The sequence below is a fragment of the Corvus hawaiiensis genome, chromosome 38, assembly GCF_020740725.1.
Source record: "Corvus hawaiiensis isolate bCorHaw1 chromosome 38, bCorHaw1.pri.cur, whole genome shotgun sequence".
NCBI lineage: Eukaryota > Metazoa > Chordata > Aves > Passeriformes > Corvidae > Corvus > Corvus hawaiiensis.
In genome coordinates, this window is record NC_063250.1 from 16863 (window position 1) to 44692 (window position 27830).

General features: G+C 56.4%; 1 protein-coding gene and 1 long non-coding RNA gene across 2 annotated transcripts in view; both read left to right on the forward strand.

Annotated features, from left to right (window-relative positions):
- The first annotated feature begins 1036 nt into the window (after positions 1-1036).
- The window catches only part of POLR2A (RNA polymerase II subunit A), an 81922-nt gene continuing 55128 nt past the window's right edge, over positions 1037-27830 (forward strand). The window contains exons 1-8 of the mRNA XM_048290367.1: positions 1037-1584; positions 2174-2377; positions 2484-3211; positions 4437-4569; positions 7075-7211; positions 10428-10601; positions 18614-18895; positions 24819-24980. Coding sequence (XP_048146324.1) covers positions 3122-3211; positions 4437-4569; positions 7075-7211; positions 10428-10601; positions 18614-18895; positions 24819-24980 — 978 coding nt within the window. The 5' untranslated portion in view covers positions 1037-1584; positions 2174-2377; positions 2484-3121. The remainder of the gene's footprint in view (positions 1585-2173; positions 2378-2483; positions 3212-4436; positions 4570-7074; positions 7212-10427; positions 10602-18613; positions 18896-24818; positions 24981-27830) is intronic.
- On the forward strand, positions 19734-20914 carry LOC125319240. Its single transcript, XR_007200625.1, has 3 exons — positions 19734-19790; positions 20020-20219; positions 20893-20914. It is a non-coding gene; the product is annotated as an uncharacterized LOC125319240 (long non-coding RNA).

Below are 27830 nucleotides of genomic sequence, written 5' to 3' on the forward strand. Positions count from 1 at the left end.
GACACAACTGGGGGGGGAGAGTGGGACAAACTGGGGGGGACAGTGGGACACAGTGGGGACAAACTGGGGGGGACAGGGGGACACGACTGGGGGACAGTGGGACAAACTGGGGGGGGACAAGGGGACACGACTGGGACACAACTGGGGGGGAGAGTGGGACAAACTGGGGGGGACAGTGGGACACAGTGGGGACAAACTGGGGGAGGACGGGGACACGACTGGGGGACAGTGGGACAAACTGGGGGGGGGGACAGGGGGACACGACTGGGACACAGCTGGGGGGGACAGTGGGACACAGTGGGGACAAACTGGGAGGGGGACAGTGGGACACGACTGGGACACAACTGGGGGGGAACAGGGGGACAGAACCAGAGGGACAGTGGGACAAACTGGGACAAACTGGGGGGGGACAGGGGGACACAATGGGGGGGACAGCGGGACACAGTGGGGACAAACTGGGGGGGAACAGTGGGACACAACTGGGGGACAGTGGGACACAACTGGGACAAACTGGGGGGGGACAGGGGGACACAATGGGGGGGACAGCGAGACACAGTGGGGACAAACTGGGGGGGAACAGTGGGACACAACTGGGGGACAGTGGGACACAACTGGGACAAACTGGGGGGGGACAGGGGGACACGACCAGAGGGACAGTGGGACACAACTGGGGGGGACAGGGGGACACGACTGGGACAAACTGGGGGGACAGGGGGACACAACTGGGGGACACAGTGGGGACAAACTGGGGGGGGGACAGGGGGACACAACCAGAGGGACGGTGGGACACAACTGGGACAAACTGGGGCGGGACAGGGGGACATAACTGGGACAAACTGGGGGGGACAGGGGGACAGAACCAGAGGGACAGTGGGACAAACTGGGGGGGACAGGGGGACACAGTGGGGACAAACTGGGGGGGGGGACAGGGAGATATAACTGGGGGACAGTGGGACAAACTGGGGGGGACAGGGAGACACGACTGGGACAAACTGGGGGGGGACAGTGGGACACAACTGGGGACACAGTTGGGGGGCACAACCGAGGCTTTGGAGGGACACAGGCGGAGGGACAGCGCGACACAACCGGTGGTCCCCGGTGGGGGGTACAACCAGGGCCACAACCGGGGACACGCCACCCGCCGGGACACAACAGCCGTGGCCGGCTGTGGCACAGCGCCCGCTCTGGGTGTTTGTGGGTGTCGTTTGTCACCCTGGTGTCACCCGGTGTCACCCTGTGGCACCGGCTGTGCCGTGGGGGCTGTCACCGATCGTGTCCCGCTGTGCGGGGCTGGCGGTTGTGTTGTACTTTTGGCCGTGTCAGTCGGTGTCGCGTGTCCGGTTGTACCTCGGGCGTGTCGGTGACGCAGCCCGCGATGTCACCCTATGGTGTCACCCTACTGTGTCACCCTACCGTGTCACCCTGTGTCACCTTACCATGTCACCCTACCGTGTCACCCTACCCTGCCGGTACAACCCTGCCGTGTGTGGGGGACAACCCAGACCCCGCTGGGGATCAGTGACGGTGACCAGACCCCAGCACTGGGGTCAGCGCCAAGGACAGGCAGACACGGTGACACCGGAGGTGGGGGTGGGGACGACACCCTGGCCTTGGGTGATGTGGAAGGGGGGAAAAAACCCCACAAAACCCCTCAAAATCTCCCCCTGCTCCCCAAATTGCCCCTTCTCGGCCCTAAAATCCCTGCCCTAACTACCCTCCAACCCCCCAAAACGCCTTTTTATTTGACTCCCCCAAATTCCTCCTTCTTGCCCATAAATGAGCCCCAAAATTCATCTTTCTTGCCCCAATTTTCCCCCAACCCCTTCTCTGTCCCCCCAAACCTCCTGCTCTGCTCAAATCCCCCCTCCCCGACCCCAAATAGCCCCACAAACCCTCCCCCTACTCCAAAACACACCTTTCTTGCCCAAATTGTCCCTCAACCACTTCTGCTTCCCCTAAATACCCCTTTCCTGTCCTCCAAATCCTTTCTGTCCCTTCCCTTTCCTTATCACCCTCCTGCCGCCCCAAAATACCTTTTCCTACCCCAATTTTACCTCCAATTACCTCTCTCTGACCCCTCTGCCCCCCAAATCCCTGCTCCCTCACCCTGATCGCCCCTGACCCCCTCCACCTTCCCCTAAATACTCCCCCAACCTCCTCTCGCCTCCCACAGCCCCTTCCCCGCCGCCCCCTCCACCCCATCCGGAACAGGCCTCAAAGCCTCGGCCTTTCCCAGCGGCCGCGGCCGGGCCGGGAGCGCCGAGAGCGGCCGGGCCGGACCGGCGAGGCCGGGGCTGAGCAGGCCGCGGCCGGAGCAGTTCTTCGGCCATTTCCGGCACCGTCCGCCTTTGCTTCGGCACCCTCCGTCAGAACTTCGGTAATTTCCGTCACCTTCCGCACACTCTTCGGCAGCTTTCGGCACCGTCCGCCCGAGTTTCGTCTATTTCCGTTATTTTCCGTCAGTATTCGCTTATCTCCGGCAGGCTTCGGTCAATTCCGTCGCTCTCCGGCAGCGCTTCGTCGATCTCCGCCCGCTTCCGGCGGTACTTCGGCAATCTCCGTCAGTCTCCGTCAACTTCCGGCAGCCCGTCGCCGACCTCCCTCCGCCTCCCGGTCCCTCACGGCTCGGGCGCCAGGGGCGGGGTTTTAAAATGAATTATTCATGAACCTATCCCACCGTGCCGGAAGGGGGGGGCGGGGTCCGACGGCGGCGCGTTCTGCGAGGGCTTCACGGAGCAGCCACCGCTTCCCTCCGCCTTCCCCGCTCCTCGCTCCCCTCACGAACCGCAACGGGACCCGCCGTCCCCTCCCCTTCCCTCCGCTTCTTTCCCCCGCCCCCCCTCTTTTGCCCGTGAAGCGCTTGGTACGCTCCGGCCACGCCCCCTCTGGCGGCTCGCGGGGGCCGAGTCTATATAAGGCGGCGCCGGCACCTCACGGAGCTCAGTCGCGCCGTGAGCGCGGAGCCGGCGGAGTGGAGAGGGGGGAGCTCCGCGCCGGGGGCTCCGTGAGGGGCCAGCTCCCGGTTTTCCCGGGGGGGGTTCAAACTCCTCCCGCAGCCCCTCCGTGAGGGGATCGATTCCGAGCAGTCGAAGCGGCGCGAGGCCGCGGCCCCACCGGCGCCATGCACGGCGGGCCGCCCTCGGGCGACAGCGCCTGCCCCCTGCGCACCATCAAACGAGTCCAGTTCGGGATCCTCAGCCCCGATGAGATGGTACCGGGGCCGGGGCGGCGCGGACGGAAGCGCGGGGCCCGCGGCGGGAGCGGGGCCGGCGGCTGAGGGCGAGCGGCGGCGGGAAATGGCGCCGGGGCAGCGAGAGCGGGGGGCGGAGAGGCCCCGGGCGGGGGGCGGGCGGGGACAGCGCCCCCCACAGGCCCGGGGGGGTTGAATGGGGGAGAGGGGAGAGCTCGGAGGGGGATTTAGAGGGTCCCGAGCGGTTTTGGGGACACAAACCGAGTTCTGGAAGGTTTTGGGGTGCCCAGGGAGCCTTTGGAAGAGTCCCGAGAGTGATTCAGGATTCCCTGGCGGGATTTTGGCTTCCCCTGGGAGTGCCCAGGGAGCCTCTGGAAGTGCATTGGGGTGGCCTGGAGGGGAATTGGGAGTCCCTGAGAACGGCTCAGGGAGCCCGGGAGGAATTTTGGGGTCCTTGAGATGTGGCCGGGGCATCTCTAGAAGGTATTGGGGTGTCTTGGCAGGGTTTTGGGGTACCTGAGAGTGGCTCAGTGTGCCCTGGAGGCCTTTAGGGGGAAACTGAGGACTGTTTATCCTGGAGGCGCTTTGGGGTCCCTGGAGGCACCCTGGGGTGCTCTGGAATGCCACTGAGGGTGCCCCAGGAGCTTTGGGGTGCCCTGGAGGGGATTTGGGATCCCTGCAGGAGCCTCTGGAAGAGTTTTGGGGTGCTCTGGAGGAGTTTTGGTGTCCCTGGGGTGCTCTTTGGGGTCTCAGGAGCGATTGCAGAGAGGAGTTGAGGTTCTTAGGGTGCCCCAAAGTTCTTGGGGTCCCTGTGGGAGGGATTTGGGGATCCCTGGCAATGCTCAGAGGGGCTCTGGGAAGATTTGGGGGTGTCCTGAGGGGGTTTTGGGGTCTCTGGCTGTGTGCTGAGGGAGGCAGGGTGTCTTTGGAAGGGTCTGGAGAGATTTTGGGGTCCCTGAACACCCCTCCCTCCCCACTAGAAACCCCCTGAAGGGGCCATGAGGGGTCCACAGCTCTGCCTTGAAGGATTATTGGGGTCCCTGAAAGATTTGGGGGTCCCACAAGAGCCAGGGGGTGATTTGGGGTCCCCGTGTGAATTTTGGGGTGCATTGAAAGGGGGGAGGGAGGGGTCACTTGGGGTGTCCTCACCCTTTTGGGGTTTTTTTTGGGGTGGGGATGAATTTGGGATCTGAGAAGGGGGAGGGGTCCCCAAGTGCCTCAGTTTCCCCTTTTTCCCCCCCCTTAGAAACGGATGTCAGTGACCGAGGGGGGCATCAAATACCCCGAAACCACCGAGGGGGGACGCCCCAAACTGGGGGGGCTCATGGACCCCCGGCAGGGCGTCATCGAGAGGACGGGGCGGTGCCAGACCTGTGCTGGTGAGTCAGGGGGTCCTGAACCCCAAAATCCTCACGGGGAGGGTCCTGAACCCCCAAAATCCTCACTGGGAGGGCCCTGAACCCCCAAATTTTCACAGGGAGGGGTCCTGGAGCCACAAAATCCTCACAGGGAGGGCCCTGAACCCCCAAATTTTCACAGAGAGATCCCTGAACCCCCAAAAATTCTCACAGAGAGGGGTCCTGGAGCAACAAAATCCTCACAGGGAGGGCCCTGAACCCCCAAATTTTCACAGGGAGGGTCCTGAACCCCCAAAATCCTCACGGGGAGGGTCCTGGACCCCCAAATTTTCACAGGGAGGGGTCCTGGACCCCCAAAATCCTCACAGGGAGGGTCCTGAACCCCCAAATTTTCACAGGGAGGGTCCTGAACCCCCAAATTTTCACAGGGAGGGGTCCTGGACCCCCAAAATCCTCACAGGGAGGGTCCTGAACCCCCAAATTTTCACAGGGAGGGTCCTGAACCCCCAAAATCCTCACAGGGAGGGGCCTGAACCCCCAAAATCCTCACTGGGAGGGCCCTGAACCCCCAAATCATTACAGAGAGGGGTCCTGAACCCCCCAATTCTCACAGAGAGGGCCCTGAACCTTTTTTTGGGGGGGTTTTCCCTTTTTTCAGGGTTTTTCCCTTTTTTTGGGGTCCCCCTTTTTTGGGGGAATATCCCCGATTTTTGGGGGTTTTCCCTTTTTTCGGGGTTTTCCCTTTTTTGGGGGGGTTTCCCATTTTTTTCAGGGTTTTCCTTTTTTTGGGACACTCCCCTTTTTTTGGGTGGATATCCCCAATTTTTGGGGGTTTTCGCTTTTTTGGTGGTTTTCCCTTTTTTTTTGGGGTCCCCTTTTTGGGGGGAATATCCCTGATTTTTTTGGGTGTTTTCCTCTTTTTTTGGGTGCTTTCCCCCTTTTTTTGGGGTTTTCTTCTTTTTTCAGAGTCCCCTTTTTTTGGGCGTTTTCCCCTTTTTTGGGGTTTTCCCTTTTTTGCTGGTTTTCCCTTTTTTTGGGGTACTCCCCTTTTTTGGGGGGAATATCCCCGATTTTTTGGGGTCTTTCACTTTTTTTGGCATTTTCCCATTTTTGGGGTTTTCCCCTTTTTGGGGGGTTTCTATTTTTTGGGGTTTTCCCTTTGTTTTGAGGTGCCTTTTTTTGGGGGAATATTCCCGATTTTTGGGGTTTTCCCCTTTTTTCAGGGTCCCCTTTTTTTAGGCATTTTCCCCTTTTTGGGGGGGTTTTCCCCTTTTTTTGAGCATTTCCCCATTTTTTTGGGGTCCCCTTTTTTTGGGGGAGTATGCCTGATTTTTTGGGGTTTTTCCCTTTTTTGGGCATTTTCCCATTTTTTTGGGGTCCTGTTTTTTGGGGGGAATATCCCCGATTTTTGGGGGTTTCCCATTTTTTCAGGGTTCCCTTTTTTTTGGGGGGAATATCCCCGATTTTGAGGGGAATATCCCCCTTTTTTGGGGGGAATATCCCCATTTTTTGAGGGGAATATCCCCGATTTTGAGGGGAATATCCCCCTTTTTTGGGGGGAATATCCCCATTTTTTTGGGATGAATATCCCTGATTTTTGGGGTTTTCTCCTTTTTTCAGGGTCCCCCTTTTTTGGGGGGGAATATCCTCGATTTTTTGGGGCGAATATCCCCATTTTTTTGGGGCAATATCCCTGATTTTTGGGGTTTTCCCGTTTTTTCAGGGTCCCCTTTTTTTGGGCGTTTTACCCATTTTTTTGGGGGAATATCCCTGATTTTTGGGGTTTTTTCGTTTTTTCAGGGTCTCCCTTTTTTGGGGGGGAATATCCCCATTTTTTTGGGGTGAATATCCCCATTTTTTTGGGGGAATATCCCCGATTTTTGGGGTTTTCCCGTTTTTTCAGGGTCCCCTTTTTTTGGGCGTTTTACCCATTTTTTTGGGGGAATATCCCTGATTTTTGGAGTTTTTTCCTTTTTTCAGGGTCTCCCTTTTTTGGGGGGGAATATCCCCATTTTTTTGGGGTGATAATCCCCATTTTTTTGGGGGAATATCCCCGATTTTTGGGGTTTTCCTCTTTTTTTAGGATCCCCCTTTTTTGGGGGGGAATATCCCCATTTTTTTGGGGGGGAATATCCCCATTTTTTTGGGGGGGAATATCCCCATTTTTTTGGGGGAATATCCCCATTTTTTGGGGCAATATCCCTGATTTTTTGGGGCAATAGCCCTGATTTTTTGGGGGGGAATATCCCCATTTTTTTGGGGCAATATCCCCAATTTTTTGAGGGAATATCCCCATTTTTTTGAGGGAATATCCCCATTTTTTTGGGGTGAACATCCCCGATTTTTTGGGGGTTTTTTCCCATTTTTGGGGCATTTCCCCTTTTTCCAGGATCCCTTTTTCAGAGCTTCTCCCTTCCCACCCTTCCCATCCACCGGCACCATCCCCAAAGGCCACGCTGGGGTGGGGGGAGGGGGTGTTCCCCTCGATCCCAGCCCCCCCTAAAGCCGGTTTGGGGGTGTCCCCAGGGAACATGACGGAGTGTCCGGGCCACTTCGGCCACATCGAGCTGGCCAAGCCCGTGTTCCACGTGGGGTTCCTGGGAAAAACCATGAAAATCCTGCGCTGCGTCTGCTTCTTCTGCTCCAAGCTCCTCGTGGACTCGGTGAGACCCCAAAAATCCACGGGGGGAGCCCAAAAATCCACGGGGGAACCAAAAATCCACGGGGGAACCAAATAACCACGGGGGGAGCCCGAAAACTACGGGGGGGAGCCCGAAAACTACGGGGGGGAGCCCAAAAAACCACGGGGGGGAGCCCAAAAAAACCACGGGGGGAGCCCAAAAAAACCACGGGGGGACCCCCAAAAAGCCACGAGGGGAGCCCAAAAAAACCACGGGGGGACCCCCAAAAAACCATGAGGAGACCCCCAAAAAACCATGAGGGGAGCCCAAAAAACCACAGGAGGAGCCCAAAAAACCATGGGGGAGCCCAAAAAAAACAACGGGGTGACCCAAAAAACCACGGGGGGACCCCAAAAAAACCATGGGGTGACCCAAAAAACAATGGGGGGTGCCCAAAAAAACCACGGGGGAAGCCCAAAAAACCACAAGGGGACCCCAAAAAACCACGGGGGGAGCCCCAAAAACCACAGGGGGAGCCCAAAAATCCACGGGGGAACCAAAAAAACCACGGGGGGAGCCCGAAAATCCACGAGGGGAGCCAAAAATCCACGGGGGGAGCCAAAAATCCACGGGGGGACCCCAAAAAAACAACGGGGGGAGCCCCAAAAAAACCACGGGGGACCCCAAAAAAACCACGAGGGGAGCCCAAAAAAACCGCAAGGGGAGCCCAAAAAAACCACGGGGGGAGCCCAAAAAAACCACGGGGTGACCCAAAAAAACCACGGGGGGAGCCCAAAAAAACCGCAAGGGGAGCCCAAAAAAACCACGGGGGGAGCCCAAAAAAACCACGGGGGGAGCCCAAAAAAACCGCAAGGGGACCCCAAAAAAACCACGAGGGGAGCCCAAAAAAACCACGGGGGGACCCCAAAAAACCACAGGGGGACCCCAAAAAAACCACGGGGGGAGCCCAAAAAAACCACGGGGTGACCCCAAAAAAACCACAGGGTGACTTAAAAAACCACAGGGGAAGCCCAAAAACCCACGGGGGACCCCAAAAATACACGGGGGAGCCCAGAAAACCCATGGAGGGAGCCCCAAAAACCCACGGGGGGACCCAAAAACCCACGGGAGACCCCAAAAATCCGGCGATTTTTGGAAGGGGCCGTGCCCTGAACCGGCCCCGCGGTGGCACCTCGGGGACGTGGGGACAGCCCAGGGATGGGGTGGGGGATGTTGGGGGGCCCCAAGTTGGGGACTGGGAGCAGTTTGGGGGTGCTGGGAGGTCAAAGGGAGGTGACAAAGTGGGGGGACAGCAAGAGGGGGTGGCAGAGTTGGGGTGACACCAAGGGGGGGTGGCAGAGTTGGGGTGACACCAAGAGGCGGCAGAGTTGGGGTGACGCTAAGAGGGGGTGACGGAGCTGAGGTGACGGAGTTGGGGTGACAGAGTTGGGGTGACGCCAAGAGGTGACAGAGTTGGGGTGACACCAGGAGGAGGTGACACCAAGAGGGGGTGACACCAAGGGAGGTGACAGAGTTGGGGTGACACCAGGAGCAGGTGACACCAAGAGCGGGTGACAGCTGAGGGGACACCAAGAGGGGGTGATGGAGTTGAGGTGACACCAGGAGGAGTTGACAGAGTTGGGGTGACACCAAGGGAGGAGGTGACGCCAAGAGCAGGTGCCAGCCGTGGTGACACCAAGAGGGAGTGACAGAGTTGGGGTGACGGAGTTGGGGTGACACCAGGAGCAGGTGACAGCTGAGGGGACAGCAAGAGGGGGTGACGGAGTTGGGGTGACCCCAAGGGTGGTGAGAGAGTTGGGGTGACACCAGGAGGAGGTGGCAGAGTTGGGGTGACACCAAGAGATGACAGAGTTGAGTTGACACCAAGAGGAGGTGACAGAGTTGGGGTGACACCAGGAGGAGGTGACAGAGTTGGGGTGACACCAAGAGCAGGTGACAGCCGAGGTGACACTAGGAGCAGGTGACACCTGAGGTGACACCAGGAGGGGTGACAGAGTTGAGGTGACACCAAGAGCAGGTGACACCAAGAGGAGGTGACATCAAGAGGGGTGACAGAGTTGGGGTGACACCAAGGGAGATGACAGCTGAGGTGACACCAGGAGCAGGTGACAGAGTTGGGGTGACAGAGTTGAGGTGACACCAGGAGCAGGTGACAGAGTTGAGGTGACAGAGTTGGGGTGACAGAGTTGGGGTGACAGAGTTGGGGTGACAGCCGAGGTGACACCAGGAGCAGGTGACAGAGTTGGGGTGACACCAGGAGCAGGTGACAGAGTTGGGGTGACAGAGTTGGGGTGACAGAGTTGGGGTGACAGCCGAGGTGACACCAGGAGCAGGTGACAGAGTTGGGGTGACACCAGGAGCAGGTGACAGAGTTGGGGTGACAGAGTTGAGGTGACACCAGGAGCAGGTGACAGAGTTGGGGTGACACCAAGAGCGGGTGACAGAGTTGAGGTGACACCAGGAGCAGGTGACAGAGTTGGGGTGACACCAGGAGCAGGTGACAGAGTTGGGGTGACAGAGTTGAGGTGACACCAGGAGCAGGTGACAGAGTTGGGGTGACACCAAGAGCGGGTGACAGAGTTGAGGTGACACCAGGAGCAGGTGACAGAGTTGGGGTGACAGAGTTGGGGTGACACCAGGAGCAGGTGACAGAGTTGAGGTGACACCAGGAGCGGGTGACAGAGTTGAGGTGACACAGTTGGGGTGACAGCGTTGAGGTGACACCAGGAGCAGGTGACAGAGTTGGGGTGACACCAAGAGCGGGTGACAGAGTTGAGGTGACACCAGGAGCAGGTGACAGAGTTGGGGTGACACCAGGAGCAGGTGACAGAGTTGGGGTGACAGAGTTGAGGTGACACCAGGAGCAGGTGACAGAGTTGGGGTGACAGAGTTGGGGTGACACCAGGAGCAGGTGACAGAGTTGAGGTGACACCAGGAGCGGGTGACAGAGTTGAGGTGACACAGTTGGGGTGACAGCGTTGAGGTGACACCAGGAGCAGGTGACAGAGTTGAGGTGACAGAGTTGGGGTGACACCAGGAGCCGGTGACAGCCGCGGTGCCACCAAAGCCGACCCCACCAGCTGGCCCCGCCCCCACCGCTGCCCCGTACTGCCTGATCCTGGAACCCCCTGCAGATGCCGACACGGGAAAACCCCAAAACGCCCTTTTCTCACCCCAAACCCCCCCCCGCCACCCCAAAACTGCCCCGCGTGACCCCGGAACGTTTTTTTTGGGCAGAACAACCCCAAGATCAAAGACATCCTGGGCAAGTCCAAGGGGCAACCCAAGAAGCGGCTGACGCACGTCTACGACCTGTGCAAGGGCAAGAACATCTGCGAGGGCGGCGAGGAGATGGACCACAAGTTCGGCGTGGAGCAGCCCGAGGGCGACGAGGACCTCACCAAGGAGAAGGTGGCCGCCCCAAAATTCCTCTTTGTGGCCCCAAAATTCCTCTTAGTGGCACCAAATTCCTCCTTTTTGGCCCCAAATTCCTGTTTAGTGGCCCAAATTCCTCCTTTTTGGCCCCAAATTCCTGTTTAGTGGCCCAAATTCCTCCTTTTTGGCCCCAAATTCCTCCTTTTTGGCCCCAAATTCCTGTTTAGTGGCCCAAATTCCTCCTTTTTGGCCCCAAATTCCTCCTTTTTGGCCCCAAATTCCTGTTTAGTGGCCCAAAATCCTCCTTTTTGGCCCCAAATTCCTGTTTAGTGGCCCAAAAATCCTCCTTCTTGGCCCCAAATTCCTGTTTAGTGGCCCAAAATCCTCCTTTTTGGCCCCAAATTCCTGTTTAGTGGCCTCAAACTTACTCTTAGTGGCCCCAAAATCCTCCTTTTTGGCCCCAAATTCCTGTTTAGTGGCCTCAAACTTACTCTTAGTGGCCCCAAAATCCTCCTTTTTGGCCCCAAATTCCTGTTTAGTGGCCCAAAATCCTCCTTTGTGGCTTCAAAATCCTCCTTTTTGGCCCCCAAATCCTCCTTTTTGGCCCCAAATTCCTGTTTAGTGGCCCAAAATTCTTCCTTTTTGGCCCCAAATTCCTGTTTAGTGGCCCAAATTCCTCCTTAGTGGCCCCAAATTCCTCCTTTTTGGCCCCAAATTCCTGTTTAGTGGCCCAAAATCCTCCTTTGTGGCCCCAAATTCCTCTTTAGTGGTCCCAAATTCCTTTTTGTGGCCCCAAAATCCTCCTTCTTGGCCCCAAATTCCTGTTTAGTGGCCCAAAATCCTCCTTTTTGGCCCCAAATTCCTGTTTAGTGGCCTCAAACCTACTCTTAGTGGCCCCAAAATCCTCCTTTTTGGCCCCAAATTCCTGTTTAGTGGCCCAAAATCCTCCTTTGTGGCCCCAAAATCCTCCTTTTTGGCCCCAAAATCCTCCTTTTTGGCCCCAAATTCCTGTTTAGTGGCCCAAAATTCTTCCTTTTTGGCCCCAAATTCCTGTTTAGTGGCCCAAATTCCTCCTTAGTGGCCCCAAATTCCTCCTTTTTGGCCCCAAATTCCTGTTTAGTGGCCCAAAATCCTCCTTTGTGGCCCCAAATTCCTCTTTAGTGGTCCCAAATTCCTTTTTGTGGCCCCAAAATCCTCCTTTTTGGCCCCACATTCCTCCTTGGTGGCCCCAAATTCCTGTTTAGTGGCCCAAATTCCTCCTTTTTGGCCCCAAATTCCTGTTTAGTGGCCCAAATTCCTCCTTTTTGGCCCCAAATTCCTGTTCAGTGGCCCCAGAATTCCTCTTTGTGGCCCCAGAATTCCTCTTTGTGGCCCCAAATTCCTTTTGGTGGCCCCAAATTCCTCCTTTTTGGCCCCAAATTCCTTTTTGTGGCCCCAAAATCCTCCTTTTGGACCCCAAATTCCTGTTCAGTGGCCCCAAATTCCTCCTTAGTGGCCCCAAATCCCTCTTTGTTGCCCCAAAATCCTCCTTTGTGGCCCTAAAATCCTCTTTGTGGCCCCAAATTCCTCTTTGTTGCCTCAAAATTCCTTTTTGTGGCCCCAAATTCCTCCTTAGTGGCCCCAAAATTCGACTTTGTGGCCTCAAACTTACTCTTAGTGGCCCCAAAATCCTCCTTTTTGGCCCCAAATTCCTGTTTAGTGGTCCAAAATCCTCCTTTGTGGCCTCAAAATCCTCCTTTTTGGCCTCAAAATCCTCCTCAGTGGCCCCAAAATCCTCCTCAGTGGCCCCAAAATCCTCCTTAGTGGCCCCAAATTGCTCCTTTTTGCCCCAAATTCCTGTTCTTACCCCATTAATGACCCTTTTAACCCCATTAGTGACCCCATTACCCCATTAATGACCCTTTTCCCCCCTTTTTTCACCCCTTTAACCCCCGTGTGACCCCATAAATGCCCTTTTTTCCCCCATTTTTCCCCGTTCCAGGGCCACGGCGGCTGCGGGCGCTACCAACCCCTGGTCTTACCCCATTAATGACCCCATTACCCCATAAATGACCCTTTTTCACTCCTTTTTCACCCATTTTTCCCCCTTTTTGCCCCATTTCAGGGCCACGGCGGCTGCGGGCGCTACCAGCCCCTGTTCTTACCCCATTAATGCCCCTTTTTTCCCATTTTTCACTCTTTTTCCCCCATTTTCCCCCATTCCAGGGCCACGGCGGCTGCGGGCGCTACCAGCCCCTGTTCTTACCCCATTAATGACCCCGTGTGACCCCATAAATGCCCCTTTTTGCCCATTTTCACCCCATTTCCCCCCATTCCAGGGCCACGGCAGCTGTGGGCGCTCCCAGCCCCTGTTCTTACCCCATTTTTCACCTTTAACCCCGGTGTGACCCCATAAATGCCCATTTTTCACCCTTTTTCCCCATTTTGCCCCATTTCAAGGCCACAGCGGCTGCGGGCGCTACCAGCCCCGTTCTTACCCCATTAATGCCCCTTTTTTCCCATTTTTCACTCTTTTTCCCCCATTTTCCCCCATTCCAGGGCCACGGCGGCTGCGGGCGCTACCAACCCCTGTTCTTACCCCATTAATGCCCCTTTTAACCTCATTAATGCCCCTTTTTCACCCCTTTTTCACCCATTTTTCCTCATTTTCCCCCGTTTCAGGGCCACGGCGGCTGCAGGCACTGCCAGCCCCTGTTCTTACCCCATTAATGACCCCATTACCCCATTAATGACCCCATTACCCCATTAATGCCCCTTTTTTCCATTTTTCACCTTTTTAACCCCCGTGTGACCCCATAAATGCCCCTTTTGTCCCCATTTTCACCCCATTTCCCCCCGTTCCAGGGCCACGGCGGCTGCGGGCGCTACCAGCCCCTGTTCTTACCCCATTAACGACCCCATTACCCCATTAATGACCCCATTACCCCATTAATGAGCCCATTACCCCATTAATGAGCCCATTACCCCATTAATGCCCCTTTTTCACCCCTTTAACCCCCGTGTGACCCAAAAATGCCCATTTTTCCCCCATTTCAGGGCCACGGCGGCTGCGGGCGCTACCAGCCCCTGTTCTTACCCCATTAATGCCCCTTTTAACCTCATTAATGCCCCTTTTTCACCCCTTTTTCACCCATTTTTCCTCATTTTCCCCCGTTTCAGGGCCACGGCGGCTGCAGGCACTGCCAGCCCCTGTTCTTACCCCATTAATGACCCCATTACCCCATTAATGACCCCATTACCCCATTAATGCCCCTTTTTTCCCATTTTTCACCTTTTTAACCCCCGTGTGACCCCATAAATGCCCCTTTTGTCCCCATTTTCACCCCATTTCCCCCCGTTCCAGGGCCACGGCGGCTGCGGGCGCTACCAGCCCCTGTTCTTACCCCATTAATGACCCCATTACCCCATTAATGACCCCATTACCCCATTAATGCCCCTTTTTTCCCATTTTTCACCTTTTTAACCCCCGTGTGACCCCATAAATGCCCCTTTTTTCCCCATTTTCACCCCATTTCCCCCCGTTCCAGGGCCACGGCGGCTGCAGGCACTGCCAGCCCCTGTTCTTACCCCATTAATGACCCCATTACCCCATTAATGACCCCATTACCCCATTAATGACCCTTTTTTCCCATTTTTCACCTTTTTAACCCCCGTGTGACTCCATAAATGCCCCTTTTGTCCCCATTTTCACCCCATTTCCCCCTATTCCAGGGCCACGGCGGCTGCGGGCGCTACCAGCCCCTGTTCTTACCCCATTAATGACCCCATTACCCCATTAATGACCCCATTACCCCATTAATGCCCCTTTTTCACCCCTTTAACCCCCGTGTGACCCAAAAATGCCCGTTTTTCCCCCATTTCAGGGCCACGGCGGCTGCGGGCGCTACCAGCCCCTGTTCTTACCCCATTAATGCCCCTTTTAACCTCATTAATGCCCCTTTTTCACCCCTTTTTCACCCATTTTTCCCCATTTTCCCCCGTTTCAGGGCCACGGCGGCTGCAGGCACTGCCAGCCCCTGTTCTTACCCCATTAATGACCCCATTACCCCATTAATGACCCCATTACCCCATTAATGCCCCTTTTTTCCCATTTTTCACCTTTTTAACCCCCGTGTGACCCCATAAATGCCCCTTTTGTCCCCATTTTCACCCCATTTCCCCCCGTTCCAGGGCCACGGCGGCTGCAGGCACTGCCAGCCCCTGTTCTTACCCCATTAATGACCCCATTACCCCCTTAATGACCCCATTACCCCATTAATGCCCCTTTTTTCCATTTTTCACCTTTTTAACCCCCGTGTGACCCCATAAATGCCCCTTTTGTCCCCATTTTCACCCCATTTCCCCCCGTTCCAGGGCCACGGCGGCTGCGGGCGCTACCAGCCCCTGTTCTTACCCCATTAACGACCCCATTACCCCCTTAATGACCCCATTACCCCATTAATGCCCCTTTTTTCCCATTTTTCACCTTTTTAACCCCCGTGTGACCCCATAAATGCCCCTTTTGTCCCCATTTTCACCCCATTTCCCCCTATTCCAGGGCCACGGCGGCTGCGGGCACTACCAGCCCCTGTTCTTACCCCATTAATGACCCCATTACCCCATTAATGACCCCATTACCCCATTAATGAGCCCATTACCCCATTAATGCCCCTTTTTCACCCCTTTAACCCCCGTGTGACCCAAAAATGCCCGTTTTTCCCCCGTTCCAGGGCCACGGCGGCTGCGGGCGCTACCAGCCCCTGTTCTTACCCCATTAATGCCCCTTTTAACCTCATTAATGCCCCTTTTTCACCCCTTTTTCACCCATTTTTCCTCATTTTCCCCCGTTTCAGGGCCACGGCGGCTGCAGGCACTGCCAGCCCCTGTTCTTACCCATTAATGACCCCATTACCCCATTAATGACCCCATTACCCCATTAATGAGCCCATTACCCCATTAATGACCCTTTTTTCACCCCTTTAACCCCCGTGTGACCCAAAAATGCCCGTTTTTCCCCCATTTCAGGGCCACGGCGGCTGCGGGCGCTACCAGCCCCTGTTCTTACCCCATTAATGCCCCTTTTAACCTCATTAATGCCCCTTTTTCACCCCTTTTTCACCCATTTTTCCTCATTTTCCCCCGTTTCAGGGCCACGGCGGCTGCAGGCACTGCCAGCCCCTGTTCTTACCCCATTAACGACCCCATTACCCCATTAATGACCCCATTACCCCATTAATGCCCCTTTTTTCCCATTTTTCACCTTTTTAACCCCCGTGTGACCCCATAAATGCCCCTTTTTTCCCCATTTTCACCCCATTTCCCCCCGTTCCAGGGCCACGGCGGCTGCGGGCGCTACCAGCCCCTGTTCTTACCCCATTAACGACCCCATTACCCCATTAAGGACCCCATTACCCCATTAATGCCCCTTTTTTCCCATTTTTCACCTTTTTAACCCCCGTGTGACCCCATAAATGCCCCTTTTTTCCCCATTTTCACCCCATTTCCCCCCCGTTTCAGGGCCACGGTGGCTGCGGGCGCTACCAGCCCCTGTTCTTACCCCATTAACGACCCCATTACCCCATTAATGACCCCATTACCCCATTAATGCCCCTTTTTTCCCATTTTTCACCTTTTTAACCCCCGTGTGACCCCATAAATGCCCCTTTTTTCCCCATTTTCACCCCATTTCCCCCCGTTCCAGGGCCACGGCGGCTGCGGGCGCTACCAGCCCCTGTTCTTACCCCATTAATGACCCCATTACCCCATTAATGACCCCATTACCCCATTAATGCCCCTTTTTTCCCATTTTTCACCTTTTTAACCCCCGTGTGACCCCATAAATGCCCCTTTTTTCCCCATTTTCACCCCATTTCCCCCCGTTCCAGGGCCACGGCGGCTGCAGGCACTGCCAGCCCCTGTTCTTACCCCATTAATGACCCCATTACCCCATTAATGACCCCATTACCCCATTACCCCATTAATGACCCTTTTTTCCCATTTTTCACCTTTTTAACCCCCGTGTGACTCCATAAATGCCCCTTTTGTCCCCATTTTCACCCCATTTCCCCCTATTCCAGGGCCACGGCGGCTGCGGGCGCTACCAGCCCCTGTTCTTACCCCATTAATGACCCCATTACCCCATTAATGACCCCATTACCCCATTAATGCCCCTTTTTCACCCCTTTAACCCCCGTGTGACCCAAAAATGCCGTTTTTCCCCCATTTCAGGGCCACGGCGGCTGCGGGCGCTACCAGCCCCTGTTCTTACCCCATTAATGCCCCTTTTAACCTCATTAATGCCCCTTTTTCACCCCTTTTTCACCCATTTTTCCCCATTTTCCCCCGTTTCAGGGCCACGGCGGCTGCAGGCACTGCCAGCCCCTGTTCTTACCCCATTAATGACCCCATTACCCCATTAATGACCCCATTACCCCATTAATTACCCTTTTTCACCCTTTTAACCCCCATGTGACCCCATAAATGCCCATTTTTCACCCATTTTTCCCCCATTTTTCCCCATTTTCCCCCGTTTCAGGGCCACGGTGGCTGCGGGCGCTACCAGCCCCTGTTCTTACCCCATTAATGACCCCATTACCCCATTAATGACCCCATTACCCCATTAATGACCCTTTTTCCCCCTTTTTTCACCCCTTTAACCCCCGTGTGACCCCATAAATGCCCATTTTTCACCCCTTTTTCACCCATTTTTCCTCATTTTCCCCCGTTTCAGGGCCACGGCGGCTGCAGGCACTGCCAGCCCCTGTTCTTACCCGATTAACGACCCCATTACCCCATTAATGACCCCATTACCCCATTAATGCCCCTTTTTTCCCATTTTTCACCTTTTTAACCCCCGTGTGACCCCATAAATGCCCCTTTTGTCCCCATTTTCACCCCATTTCCCCCCGTTTCAGGGCCACGGCGGCTGCAGGCACTGCCAGCCCCTGTTCTTACCCGATTAACGACCCCATTACCCCATTAATGACCCCATTACCCCATTAATGCCCCTTTTTTCCCATTTTTCACCTTTTTAACCCCCGTGTGACCCCATAAATGCCCCTTTTGTCCCCATTTTCACCCCATTTCCCCCCGTTTCAGGGCCACGGCGGCTGCGGGCGCTACCAGCCCCTGTTCTTACCCCATTAACGACCCCATTACCCCATTAATGACCCCATTACCCCATTAATGACCCTTTTTTCCCATTTTTCACCTTTTTAACCCCCGTGTGACCCCATAAATGCCCCTTTTGTCCCCATTTTCACCCCATTTCCCCCCGTTTCAGGGCCACGGTGGCTGCAGGCACTGCCAGCCCCTGTTCTTACCCCATTAATGACCCCATTACCCCCTTAATGACCCCATTACCCCATTAATGCCCCTTTTTTCCCATTTTTCACCTTTTTAACCCCCGTGTGACCCCATAAATGCCCCTTTTGTCCCCATTTTCACCCCATTTCCCCCTATTCCAGGGCCACGGCGGCTGCGGGCACTGCCAGCCCCTGTTCTTACCCCATTAATGACCCCATTACCCCATTAATGACCCCATTACCCCATTAATGCCCCTTTTTTCCCATTTTTCACCTTTTTAACCCCCGTGTGACCCCATAAATGCCCCTTTTGTCCCCATTTTCACCCCATTTCCCCCTATTCCAGGGCCACGGCGGCTGCGGGCACTACCAGCCCCTGTTCTTACCCCATTAATGACTCCATTACCCCATTAATGAGCCCATTACCCCATTAATGCCCCTTTTTCACCCCTTTAACCCCCGTGTGACCCAAAAATGCCCGTTTTTCCCCCATTTCAGGGCCACGGCGGCTGCGGGCGCTACCAGCCCCTGTTCTTACCCCATTAATGCCCCTTTTAACCTCATTAATGCCCCTTTTTCACCCCTTTTTCACCCATTTTTCCCCATTTTCCCCCGTTCCAGGGCCACGGCGGCTGCAGGCACTGCCAGCCCCTGTTCTTACCCCATTAATGCCCCTTTTTTCCCATTTTTCACCTTTTTAACCCCCGTGTGACCCCATAAATGCCCCTTTTGTCCCCATTTTCACCCCATTTCCCCCCGTTCCAGGGCCACGGCGGCTGCGGGCGCTACCAGCCGCGCATCCGGCGCTCGGGGCTGGAGCTCTACGCCGAGTGGAAGCACGTGAACGAGGACTCGCAGGAGAAGAAGATCCTGCTGAGCCCCGAGCGCGTGCACGAGATCTTCAAGCGCATCTCGGACGAGGAGTGCTTCGTGCTGGGCATGGACCCCAAATTCGCCCGGCCCGAGTGGATGGTGTGCACCGTGCTGCCCGTGCCGCCGCTGTCCGTGCGCCCGGCCGTCGTCATGCAGGGCTCTGCTCGCAACCAGGTGCGCTTTTGGGGGGATTTTCGGGGATTTTGGGGTTCCTGGAGAGGTTTTCGGTGATTTGGGGTGATATTTTGGGGGGTTTTGGGGTCTCTGGGGCACCGTGCTGCCCGTGCCGCCGCTGTCCGTGCGCCCGGCCGTCGTCATGCAGGGCTCTGCTCGCAACCAGGTGCGCTTTTGGGGGGATTTTCGGGGATTTTGGGGTTCCTGGAGAGGTTTTGGGGTGATTTGGGGTGATATTTTGGGGGGTTTTGGGGTCTCTGGGGCACCGTGCTGCCCGTGCCGCCGCTGTCCGTGCGCCCGGCCGTCGTCATGCAGGGCTCTGCTCGCAACCAGGTGCGCTTTTGGGGGGATTTTCGGGGATTTTGGGGTTCCTGGAGAGGTTTTGGGGTGATTTGGGGTGATGTTTCAGGGGGTTTTGGGGTCTCTGGGGCACCGTGCTGCCCGTGCCGCCGCTGTCCGTGCGCCCGGCTGTGGTCAAGCAGGGCTCTGCTCGCAACCAGGTGCGCTTTTGGGGGATTTTCGGGGGTTTTGGGGTCTCTGAAGGGGTTTTGGGGTGAATTTGTGGAGTTTTGGGGTGATTTGGGGTGATATTTTGGGGGGTTTTGGGGGTCTCTGGGGCACCGTGCTGCCCGTGCCGCCGCTGTCCGTGCGCCCAGCCGTCGTCATGCAGGGCTCTGCTCGCAACCAGGTGCGCTTTTGGGGGAATTTGTGGAGTTTTGGGGTGAATTTGTGGAGTTTTGGGGTTCCTGGAGAGGTTTTGGGGTGATTGGGAATGTTTTGGGGTGATTTGGGGTGATGTTTCAGGGGGTTTTGGGGTCTCTGGGGCACCGTGCTGCCCGTGCCGCCGCTGTCCGTGCGCCCGGCTGTGGTCAAGCAGGGCTCTGCTCGCAACCAGGTGCGCTTTTGGGGGGATTTTCGGGAATTTTGGGGGTGAATTTATGGGGTTTTGGCATACCTGGAGCAGTTTTGGGATGAATTTGTGGGGTTTTGGGGTTTCCTGGAGAGGTTTTGGGGTGATGTTGGGGTGGTTTTGGGGGGTTTTGGGTCTCTGGGGCACCGTGCTGCCCGTGCCACCCCTGTCCGTGCGCCCGGCCGTCGTCATGCAGGGCTCTGCTCGCAACCAGGTGCGCTTTTGGGGGGATTTTCGGGGATTTTGGGGTTCCTGGAGAGGTTTTGGGGTGATTTGGGGTGATATTTTGGGGGGTTTTGGGGTCTCTGGGGCACCGTGCTGCCCGTGCCGCCGCTGTCCGTGCGCCCGGCCGTCGTCATGCAGGGCTCTGCTCGCAACCAGGTGCGCTTTTGGGGGATTTTCGGGGATTTTGGGGTTCCTGGAGAGGTTTTCGGTGATTTGGGGTGATATTTTGGGGTGTTTTGGGGTCTCTGGGGCACCGTGCTGCCCGTGCCGCCGCTGCCCGTGCGCCCGGCCGTCGTCATGCAGGGCTCTGCTCGCAACCAGGTGCGCTTTTGGGGGAATTTGTGGAGTTTTGGGTGAATTTGTGGAGTTTTGGGGTTCCTGGAGAGGTTTTGGGGTGATTGGGAATGTTTTGGGGTGATTTGGGGTGATGTTTCAGGGGGTTTTGGGGTCTCTGGGGCACCGTGCTGCCCGTGCCGCCGCTGTCCGTGCACCCGGCCGTCGTCATGCAGGGCTCTGCTCGCAACCAGGTGCGCTTTTGGGTGATTTTCGGGGATTTTGGGGTGAATTTGTGGGGTTTTGGCATCCCTGGAGCAGTTTTGGGATGAATTTGTGGGGTTTTGGGGTTTCCTGAAGGGGTTTTGGGGTGATATTGGGAGTGTTTGGGGGGTTTTGGGGTCTCTGGGGCACCGTGCTGCCCGTGCCGCCGCTGTCCGTGCGCCCGGCTGTGGTCAAGCAGGGCTCTGCTCGCAACCAGGTGCGCTTTTGGGGGAATTTTCGGGGATTTTGGGGGTGAATTTGTGGGGTTTTGGCATCCCTGGAGCAGTTTTGGGATGAATTTGTGGGGTTTTGGGGTTTCCCGGAGAGGTTTTGGGGTGATTTGGGGTGATGTTTCAGGGGGTTTTGGGGTCTCTGGGGCACCGTGCTGCCCGTGCCGCCGCTGTCCGTGCGCCCGGCCGTCGTCATGCAGGGCTCTGCTCGCAACCAGGTGCGCTTTTGGGGGGATTTTCGGGGATTTTGGGGTTCCTGGAGAGGTTTTGGGGTGATTTGGGGTGATATTTTGTGGGGTTTTGGGTGTCTCTGGGGCACCGTGCTGCCCGTGCCGCCGCTGTCCGTGCGCCCGGCTGTGGTCAAGCAGGGCTCTGCTCGCAACCAGGTGCGCTTTTGGGGGGATTTGTGGAGTTTTGGGGTTCCTGGAGAGGTTTTGGGGTGATTGGGAATGTTTTGGGGTGATTTGGGGTGATGTTTCAGGGGGTTTTGGGGTCTCTGGGGCACCGTGCTGCCCGTGCCGCCGCTGTCCGTGCGCCCGGCTGTGGTCAAGCAGGGCTCTGCTCGCAACCAGGTGCGCTTTTGGGGGATTTTCGGGGGTTTTGGGGTCTCTGAAGGGGTTTTGGGGTGAATTTGTGGAGTTTTGGGGTGATTTGGGGTGATATTTTGGGGGGTTTTGGGGGTCTCTGGGGCACCGTGCTGCCCGTGCCGCCGCTGTCCGTGCGCCCGGCCGTCGTCATGCAGGGCTCTGCTCGCAACCAGGTGCGCTTTTGGGGGAATTTGTGGAGTTTTGGGGTGAATTTGTGGAGTTTTGGGGTTCCTGGAGAGGTTTTGGGGTGATTGGGAATGTTTTGGGGTGATTTGGGGTGATGTTTCAGGGGGTTTTGGGGTCTCTGGGGCACCGTGCTGCCCGTGCCGCCGCTGTCCGTGCACCCGGCCGTCGTCATGCAGGGCTCTGCTCGCAACCAGGTGCGCTTTTGGGGGGATTTTCGGGAATTTTGGGGTGAATTTATGGGGTTTTGGCATCCCTGGAGCAGTTTTGGGATGAATCTGTGGGGTTTTGGGGTTTCCTGGAGAGGTTTTCGGTGATTTGGGGTGATATTTTGGGGGGTTTTGGGGTCTCTGGGGCACCGTGCTGCCCGTGCCGCCGCTGTCCGTGCGCCCGGCCGTCGTCATGCAGGGCTCTGCTCGCAACCAGGTGCGCTTTTGGGGGGATTTTCGGGGATTTTGGGGTTCCTGGAGAGGTTTTGGGGTGATTTGGGGTGATATTTTGGGGGTTTGGGGGTCTCTGGGGCACCGTGCTGCCCGTGCCGCCGCTGTCCGTGCGCCCGGCTGTGGTCAAGCAGGGCTCTGCTCGCAACCAGGTGCGCTTTTGGGGGGATTTTCGGGGATTTTGGGGTTCCTGGAGAGGTTTTGGGGTGAATTTGTGGAGTTTTGGGGTGATTTGGGGTGATATTTTGGGGGGTTTTGGGGGTCTCTGGGGCACCGTGCTGCCCGTGCCGCCGCTGTCCGTGCGCCCGGCCGTCGTCATGCAGGGCTCTGCTCGCAACCAGGTGCGCTTTTGGGGGAATTTTCGGGAATTTTGGGGTTCCTGGAGAGGTTTTGGGGTGATTTGGGGTGATATTTTGGGGGGTTTTGGGGTCTCTGGGGCACCGTGCTGCCCGTGCCGCCGCTGTCCGTGCGCCCGGCCGTCGTCATGCAGGGCTCTGCTCGCGACCAGGTGCGCTTTTGGGGGGATTTTTGGGAATTTTGGGGTCTCTGAAGGGGTTTTGGGGTGATTTTGGGAGTGTTTAGGGCTGGTTTTGGGGTGATTTTGGGGCGTTTTGGGGTCTCTGGAGACGTTTTGGGATGAATTTGTGGTGTTTTGGAGTCCCTAGATAAGTTTTGGAATGATATTGGGAGTGCTTGAGGGAGTTTTAGGATGAATTGGGGGGGTTTTGGGGTGAATTTGTGGAGTTTTGGAGTTCCTGGAGCGGTTTTTGGATGAATTCTTGAGGTTTTGGGGTCCCTGGAGTGGTTTTAGGATGAATTTGTGGAGTTTTGGCATCCCCGGCAAGGTTTTGGGATGAATTTGTGGGGTTTTGGGTTTCTTGGTGAGGTTTTAGGATGAATATGTGGGGTTTTGGGGTCCCTGGCAAGGTTTTGGGGTAATTTTGGGGTGTTTTGGGGTCCCTGGAGCAGTTTTGGGGTGAATTTGTGGGGTTTTGGCATCCCTGGAGAAGTTTGGGGTTCCTGAAGAGGTTTTGGGGTAAATTTGTGGGGTTTTGGGTTTCCTGGAGTTGTTTTAGGATGAATTTGGGGGGTTTTGGGTTTCCTGGTGAGGTTTTGGGGTGAATTTGTGGGGTTTTGGCATCCCTGGAGAAGTTTGGGGTTCCTGAAGAGGTTTCAGGCTGAATTTGTGGGGTTTTGGGTTTCCTGGAGTTGTTTTAGGATGAATTTGGGGGGTTTTGGGTTTCTTGGTGAGGTTTTGGGGGTGAATTTGTGGGGTTTTGGCATCCCTGGAGAGGTTTTAGGATGAATTTGGGGAGATTTGGTGTCCTGGCAAGGTTTTTGGGATGAATTTGTGGGGTTTTGGGTTTCCTGGTGAGGTTTTAGGATGAATTTGTGGGGTTTTGGGGTTCCTGGAGCAGTTTTGGGATGAATTTGTGGGGTTTTAGGTTTCCTGGCGAGGTTTTAGGGTGAATTTGTGGGGATTTGGGCTCCCTGGAGAAGTTTTGGGCTGTATTTGTGGTGTTTTGGGGTCCCTGGAGAGGTTTTGGGATGAATTTGAGGGGTTTTGGGGTTACCTCGAGCGGTTTTAAGGTTCCTGCAGAGTTTTTGGGGTGATTTTATGGTGTTTTGGCATTCCTGGAGAGATTTCAGGCTGAATTTGTGGGGTTTTAGGTTTCCTGGAGCGGTTTCAGGCTGAATTTGTGGGGTTTTAGGTTTCCTGGAGCGGTTTCAGGCTGAATTTGTGGGGTTTTGGGTTTCCTGGCGAGGTTTTGGGGTAAATTTGTGGGGTTTTGGGTTTCTCTGGAGCGGTTTGGGGCTGATTTTGGCCTGGTTTGGGGTCTCTGGACCCTCATACTCCCCACGTACCCACCCCTGATCCCTCATCCCACACCCGAGGGAACTTTCCCCTTTCCCACGGCGCCTTTTGGGGTCTCCCCCCTTCCTGTGCTCCCCAATCCCCTTTTCCCGTCACCCCAAACCCCTTTTTATGGGGTTTTAGGTTGGATTTATGGGGTGGTTTGGGTGATTTATGGGGTGGTTTGGGTGATTTATGGGGTTTTGGGAGAGCGTTCCCTTCTCCGTTGCCGCCCAATGTGACCTTTGGTGAGATCGTCACCCCCTTCAACATCGACAGGTGGGCATTTATGGGGTTTTGGGATGGATTTATGGGGTTTTAGGATGGATTTATGGGGTTTTAGGTTGGATTTATGGGGTGGTTTGGGTGATTTATGGGGTTTTGGGAGAGCGTTCCCTTCTCCATTGCCGCCCAATGTGACCTTTGGTGAGATCGTCCCCCCTTCAACATCGACAGGTGGGCATTTATGGGGTTTTGGGATGGATTTATGGGGTTTTAGGATGGATTTATGGGGTTTTAGGTTGGATTTATGGGGTGGTTTGGGTGATTTATGGGGTTTTGGGAGAGCGTTCCCTTCTCCATTGCTGCCCAATGTGACCTTTGGTGAGATCGTCACCCCCATCCCCCCCAAACCCCTCTGAGACCCCTTTTAGGGTCTCTCCTCTCCTTGTACTCCCCAATCCCCTTTTCCCATCACCCCAAACCCTTTTAGGATCTCCCCATTACTTCTCCCACCCCAAACCCCTTTTAGGGTCTCCTTTTCCCATCACCCCAAACCCCTTTTAGGGTCTCCTTTTCCCATCACCCCAAACCCCTTTTAGGGTCTCCCCATTACTTCTCCCACCCCAAACCCACCTCCCTCTTTTCCCACAACACTTCCACCTCTCCCCCCCACCCTGCCCCCCACCAATAAAAACTTCGGGGTCCCCCCATGGATTTTGGGGTGCTCTTTTTAGGACGACCTCACTCACAAGCTGGCCGACATCGTCAAGATCAACAACCAGCTGCGGCGCAACGAGCAGAACGGGGCGGCCGCGCACGTCATCGCCGAGGACGTCAAACTGCTGCAGTTCCACGTGGCCACCATGGTGGACAACGAGTTGCCCGGCTTGCCCAGGGTACACGGGAGGGGGTTTGGGGGGTCAAAGAGGGGGTTTGGGGGTCATAGAGGGGTCAAAGAGGGGGTTTGGGGGTCAAGGAGGGGGTTTGGGGGTTACAGAGGGGGTTTGGGGGGTCTCAGAGGGGTTTTGAGGGGTCTCAGAGGGGTTTTGAGGGGTTATGGAGGGGGTTTGGGGGTCATGGAGGGGGTTTGGGAGGTCATGGAGGGGGTTTGGGGGGTCAAAGAGGGGGTTTGGAGGGTCATAGAGGGGTCATAGAGGGGGTTTGGGGGGTCGAGGGGGTTCGGGGGGTCTCAGAGGGGTTTGGGGGGTTACAGAGGGGTTTTGAGGGGTCTCAGAGGGGTTTTGAGGGGTCATGGAGGGGGTTTGGGGGTCATGGAGGGGGTTTGGGAGGTCATGGAGGGGGTTTGGAGGTCATGGAGGGGGTTTGGGGGGTCAAAGAGGAGGTTTGGAGGGTCATAGAGGGGTCATAGAGGGGGTTTGGGGGTCGTAGAGGGGTTTGGGGGGTCAAAGAGGGGGTTTGGGGGTCATAGAGGGGTCAAAGAGGGGGTTTGGGGGGTCAAAGAGGGGGTTTGGGGGTCAAAGAGGGGTTTGAGGGGGTTACAGAGGGATTTTGGGGGGTTTCAGAGAGGTTTTGGGGGACTCAGAGGGGTTTTGGGGGGTCTCAGAGGGGTTTTGAGGGGTCATGGAGGGGGTTTGGGAGGTCACAGAGGGGGTTTGGGGGGTCATAGAGGGGTCGTAGAGGGGGTTTGGGGGGTCAAAGAGGGGTTTTGGGGGGTTACAGAGGGGGTTTGGGGGGTCACAGAGGGGGTTTGGGGGGTCAAAGAGGGGTTTTGAGGGGTTATGGAGGGGTTTTGAGGGGTCATGGAGGGGGTTTGGGGGGTCAAAGAGGGGGTTTGGAGGGTCATAGAGGGGTCAAAGAGGGGGTTTGGAGGGTCATAGAGGGGTCATAGAGGGGGTTTGGGGGGTCGAGGGGGTTCGGGGGGTCTCAGAGGGGTTTGGGGGTTACAGAGGGGTTTTGAGGGGTCTCAGAGGGGTTTTGAGGGGTCATGGAGGGGGTTTGGGGGGTCAAAGAGGGGGTTTGGAGGGTCATAGAGGGGTCATAGAGGGGGTTTGGGGGGTTACAGAGGGGTTTTGAGGGGTCTCAGAGGGTTTTGAGGGGTCATGGAGGGGGTTTGGGGGTCATGGAGGGGGTTTGGGAGGTCAAAGAGGGGGTTTGGAGGGTCATAGAGGGGTCATAGAGGGGGTTTGGGGGTCGTAGAGGGGTTTGGGGGGTCAAAGAGGGGGTTTGGGGGTCAAAGAGGGGTTTGAGGGGGTTACAGAGGGATTTTGGGGGGTTTCAGAGAGGTTTTGGGGGGACTCAGAGGGGTTTTGGGGGGTCTCAGAGGGGTTTTGAGGGGTCATGGAGGGGGTTTGGAGGTCATGGAGGGGGTTTGGGGGGTCAAAGAGGGGGTTTGGGGGGTCTCAGAGGGGTTTTGGGGGGTTACAGAGGGGGTTTGGGGGGTCACAGCTGGGGTTTAGGGGGTCAAAGAGGGGTTTTGAGGGGTTATGGAGGGGTTTTGAGGGGTCATGGAGGGGGTTTGGGAGGTCAAAGAGGGGGTTTGGAGGGTCATAGAGGGGTCATAGAGGGGGTTTGGGGGGTCGAGGGGGTTTGGGGGTCATAGAGGGGTCAAAGAGGGGGTTTGGGGGGTCAAAGAGGGGTTTGAGGGGGTTACAGAGGGATTTTGGGGGGTTTCAGAGAGGTTTTGGGGGGACTCAGAGGGGTTTTGGGGGGTCTCAGAGGGGTTTTGAGGGGTCATGGAGGGGGTTTGGAGGTCATGGAGGGGGTTTGGGGGGTCATAGAGGGGCCATAGAGGGGGTTTGGGGGGTCAAAGAGGGGGTTTGGGGGGTCTCAGAGGGGTTTTGGGGGGTCACAGAGGGGGTTTGGGGGGTCACAGAGGGGGTTTGGGGGGTCAAAGAGGGGTTTTGAGGGGTCTCAGAGGGGTTTTGAGGGGTTATGGAGGGGGTTTGGGGGTCATGGAGGGGGTTTGGGAGGTCAGAGAGGGGGTTTTGGGGGGGTCAAAGAGGAGGTTTGGGGGTCATAGAGGGGGTTTGGGGGGTCAAAGAGGGGGGTTTGGGGGGTCTCAGAGGGGTTTGGGGGGGTTACAGAGGGGTTTTGGGGGGTTTCAGAGAGGTTTTGGGGGGACTCAGAGGGGTTTTGGGAGGTCTCAGAGGGATTTTGGGGTCATACAGGGTCGCAGAGGGGTTTGGGGGGGTCTCAGAGGGGTTTTGGGGGTCTCAGAGGGGTCTCAGAGGGGTTTGGGGAGCTTCTGAGGGGTCTCAGAGGCGTTTTGGGGGGTCTCAGAGGGGATTTTGGGGGTCAAAGAGGGGGTTTGGGGCTTACAGAGGGGGTTTGGGGGGTCTCAGAGGGGTCACAGGAGTTTTGGGGGTCACAGAGGGGTTTCAGGGGTCATAGAGGGGTCTCAGAGGGGGTTTGGGGGTCGCAGAGGAGTTTTGGGGGTCACAGAGGGGTCACAGAGGAGTTTTGGGGGTTACAGAGGGGTCTCAGATGGGTTTTGGGGTCTCAGATGGGTCTCAGAGGGGTTTTGGGGGGTCTCAGAGGGGTCTCAGAGGAGTTTGGGGGCTCACAGAGGGGTCTCAGAGGGCTTTGGGGGGTCTCAGAGGGGTTTTGGGGGGTCACAGAGGGGTCACAGAGGAGTTTTGGGGGTTACAGAGGGGTCTCAGATGGGTTTTGGGGTCTCAGATGGGTCTCAGAGGGGTTTTGGGGGGTCTCAGAGGGGTCTCAGAGGAGTTTTGGGGGCTCACAGAGGGGTCTCAGAGGGGCTTTGGGGGGTCTCAGAGGAGTTTTGG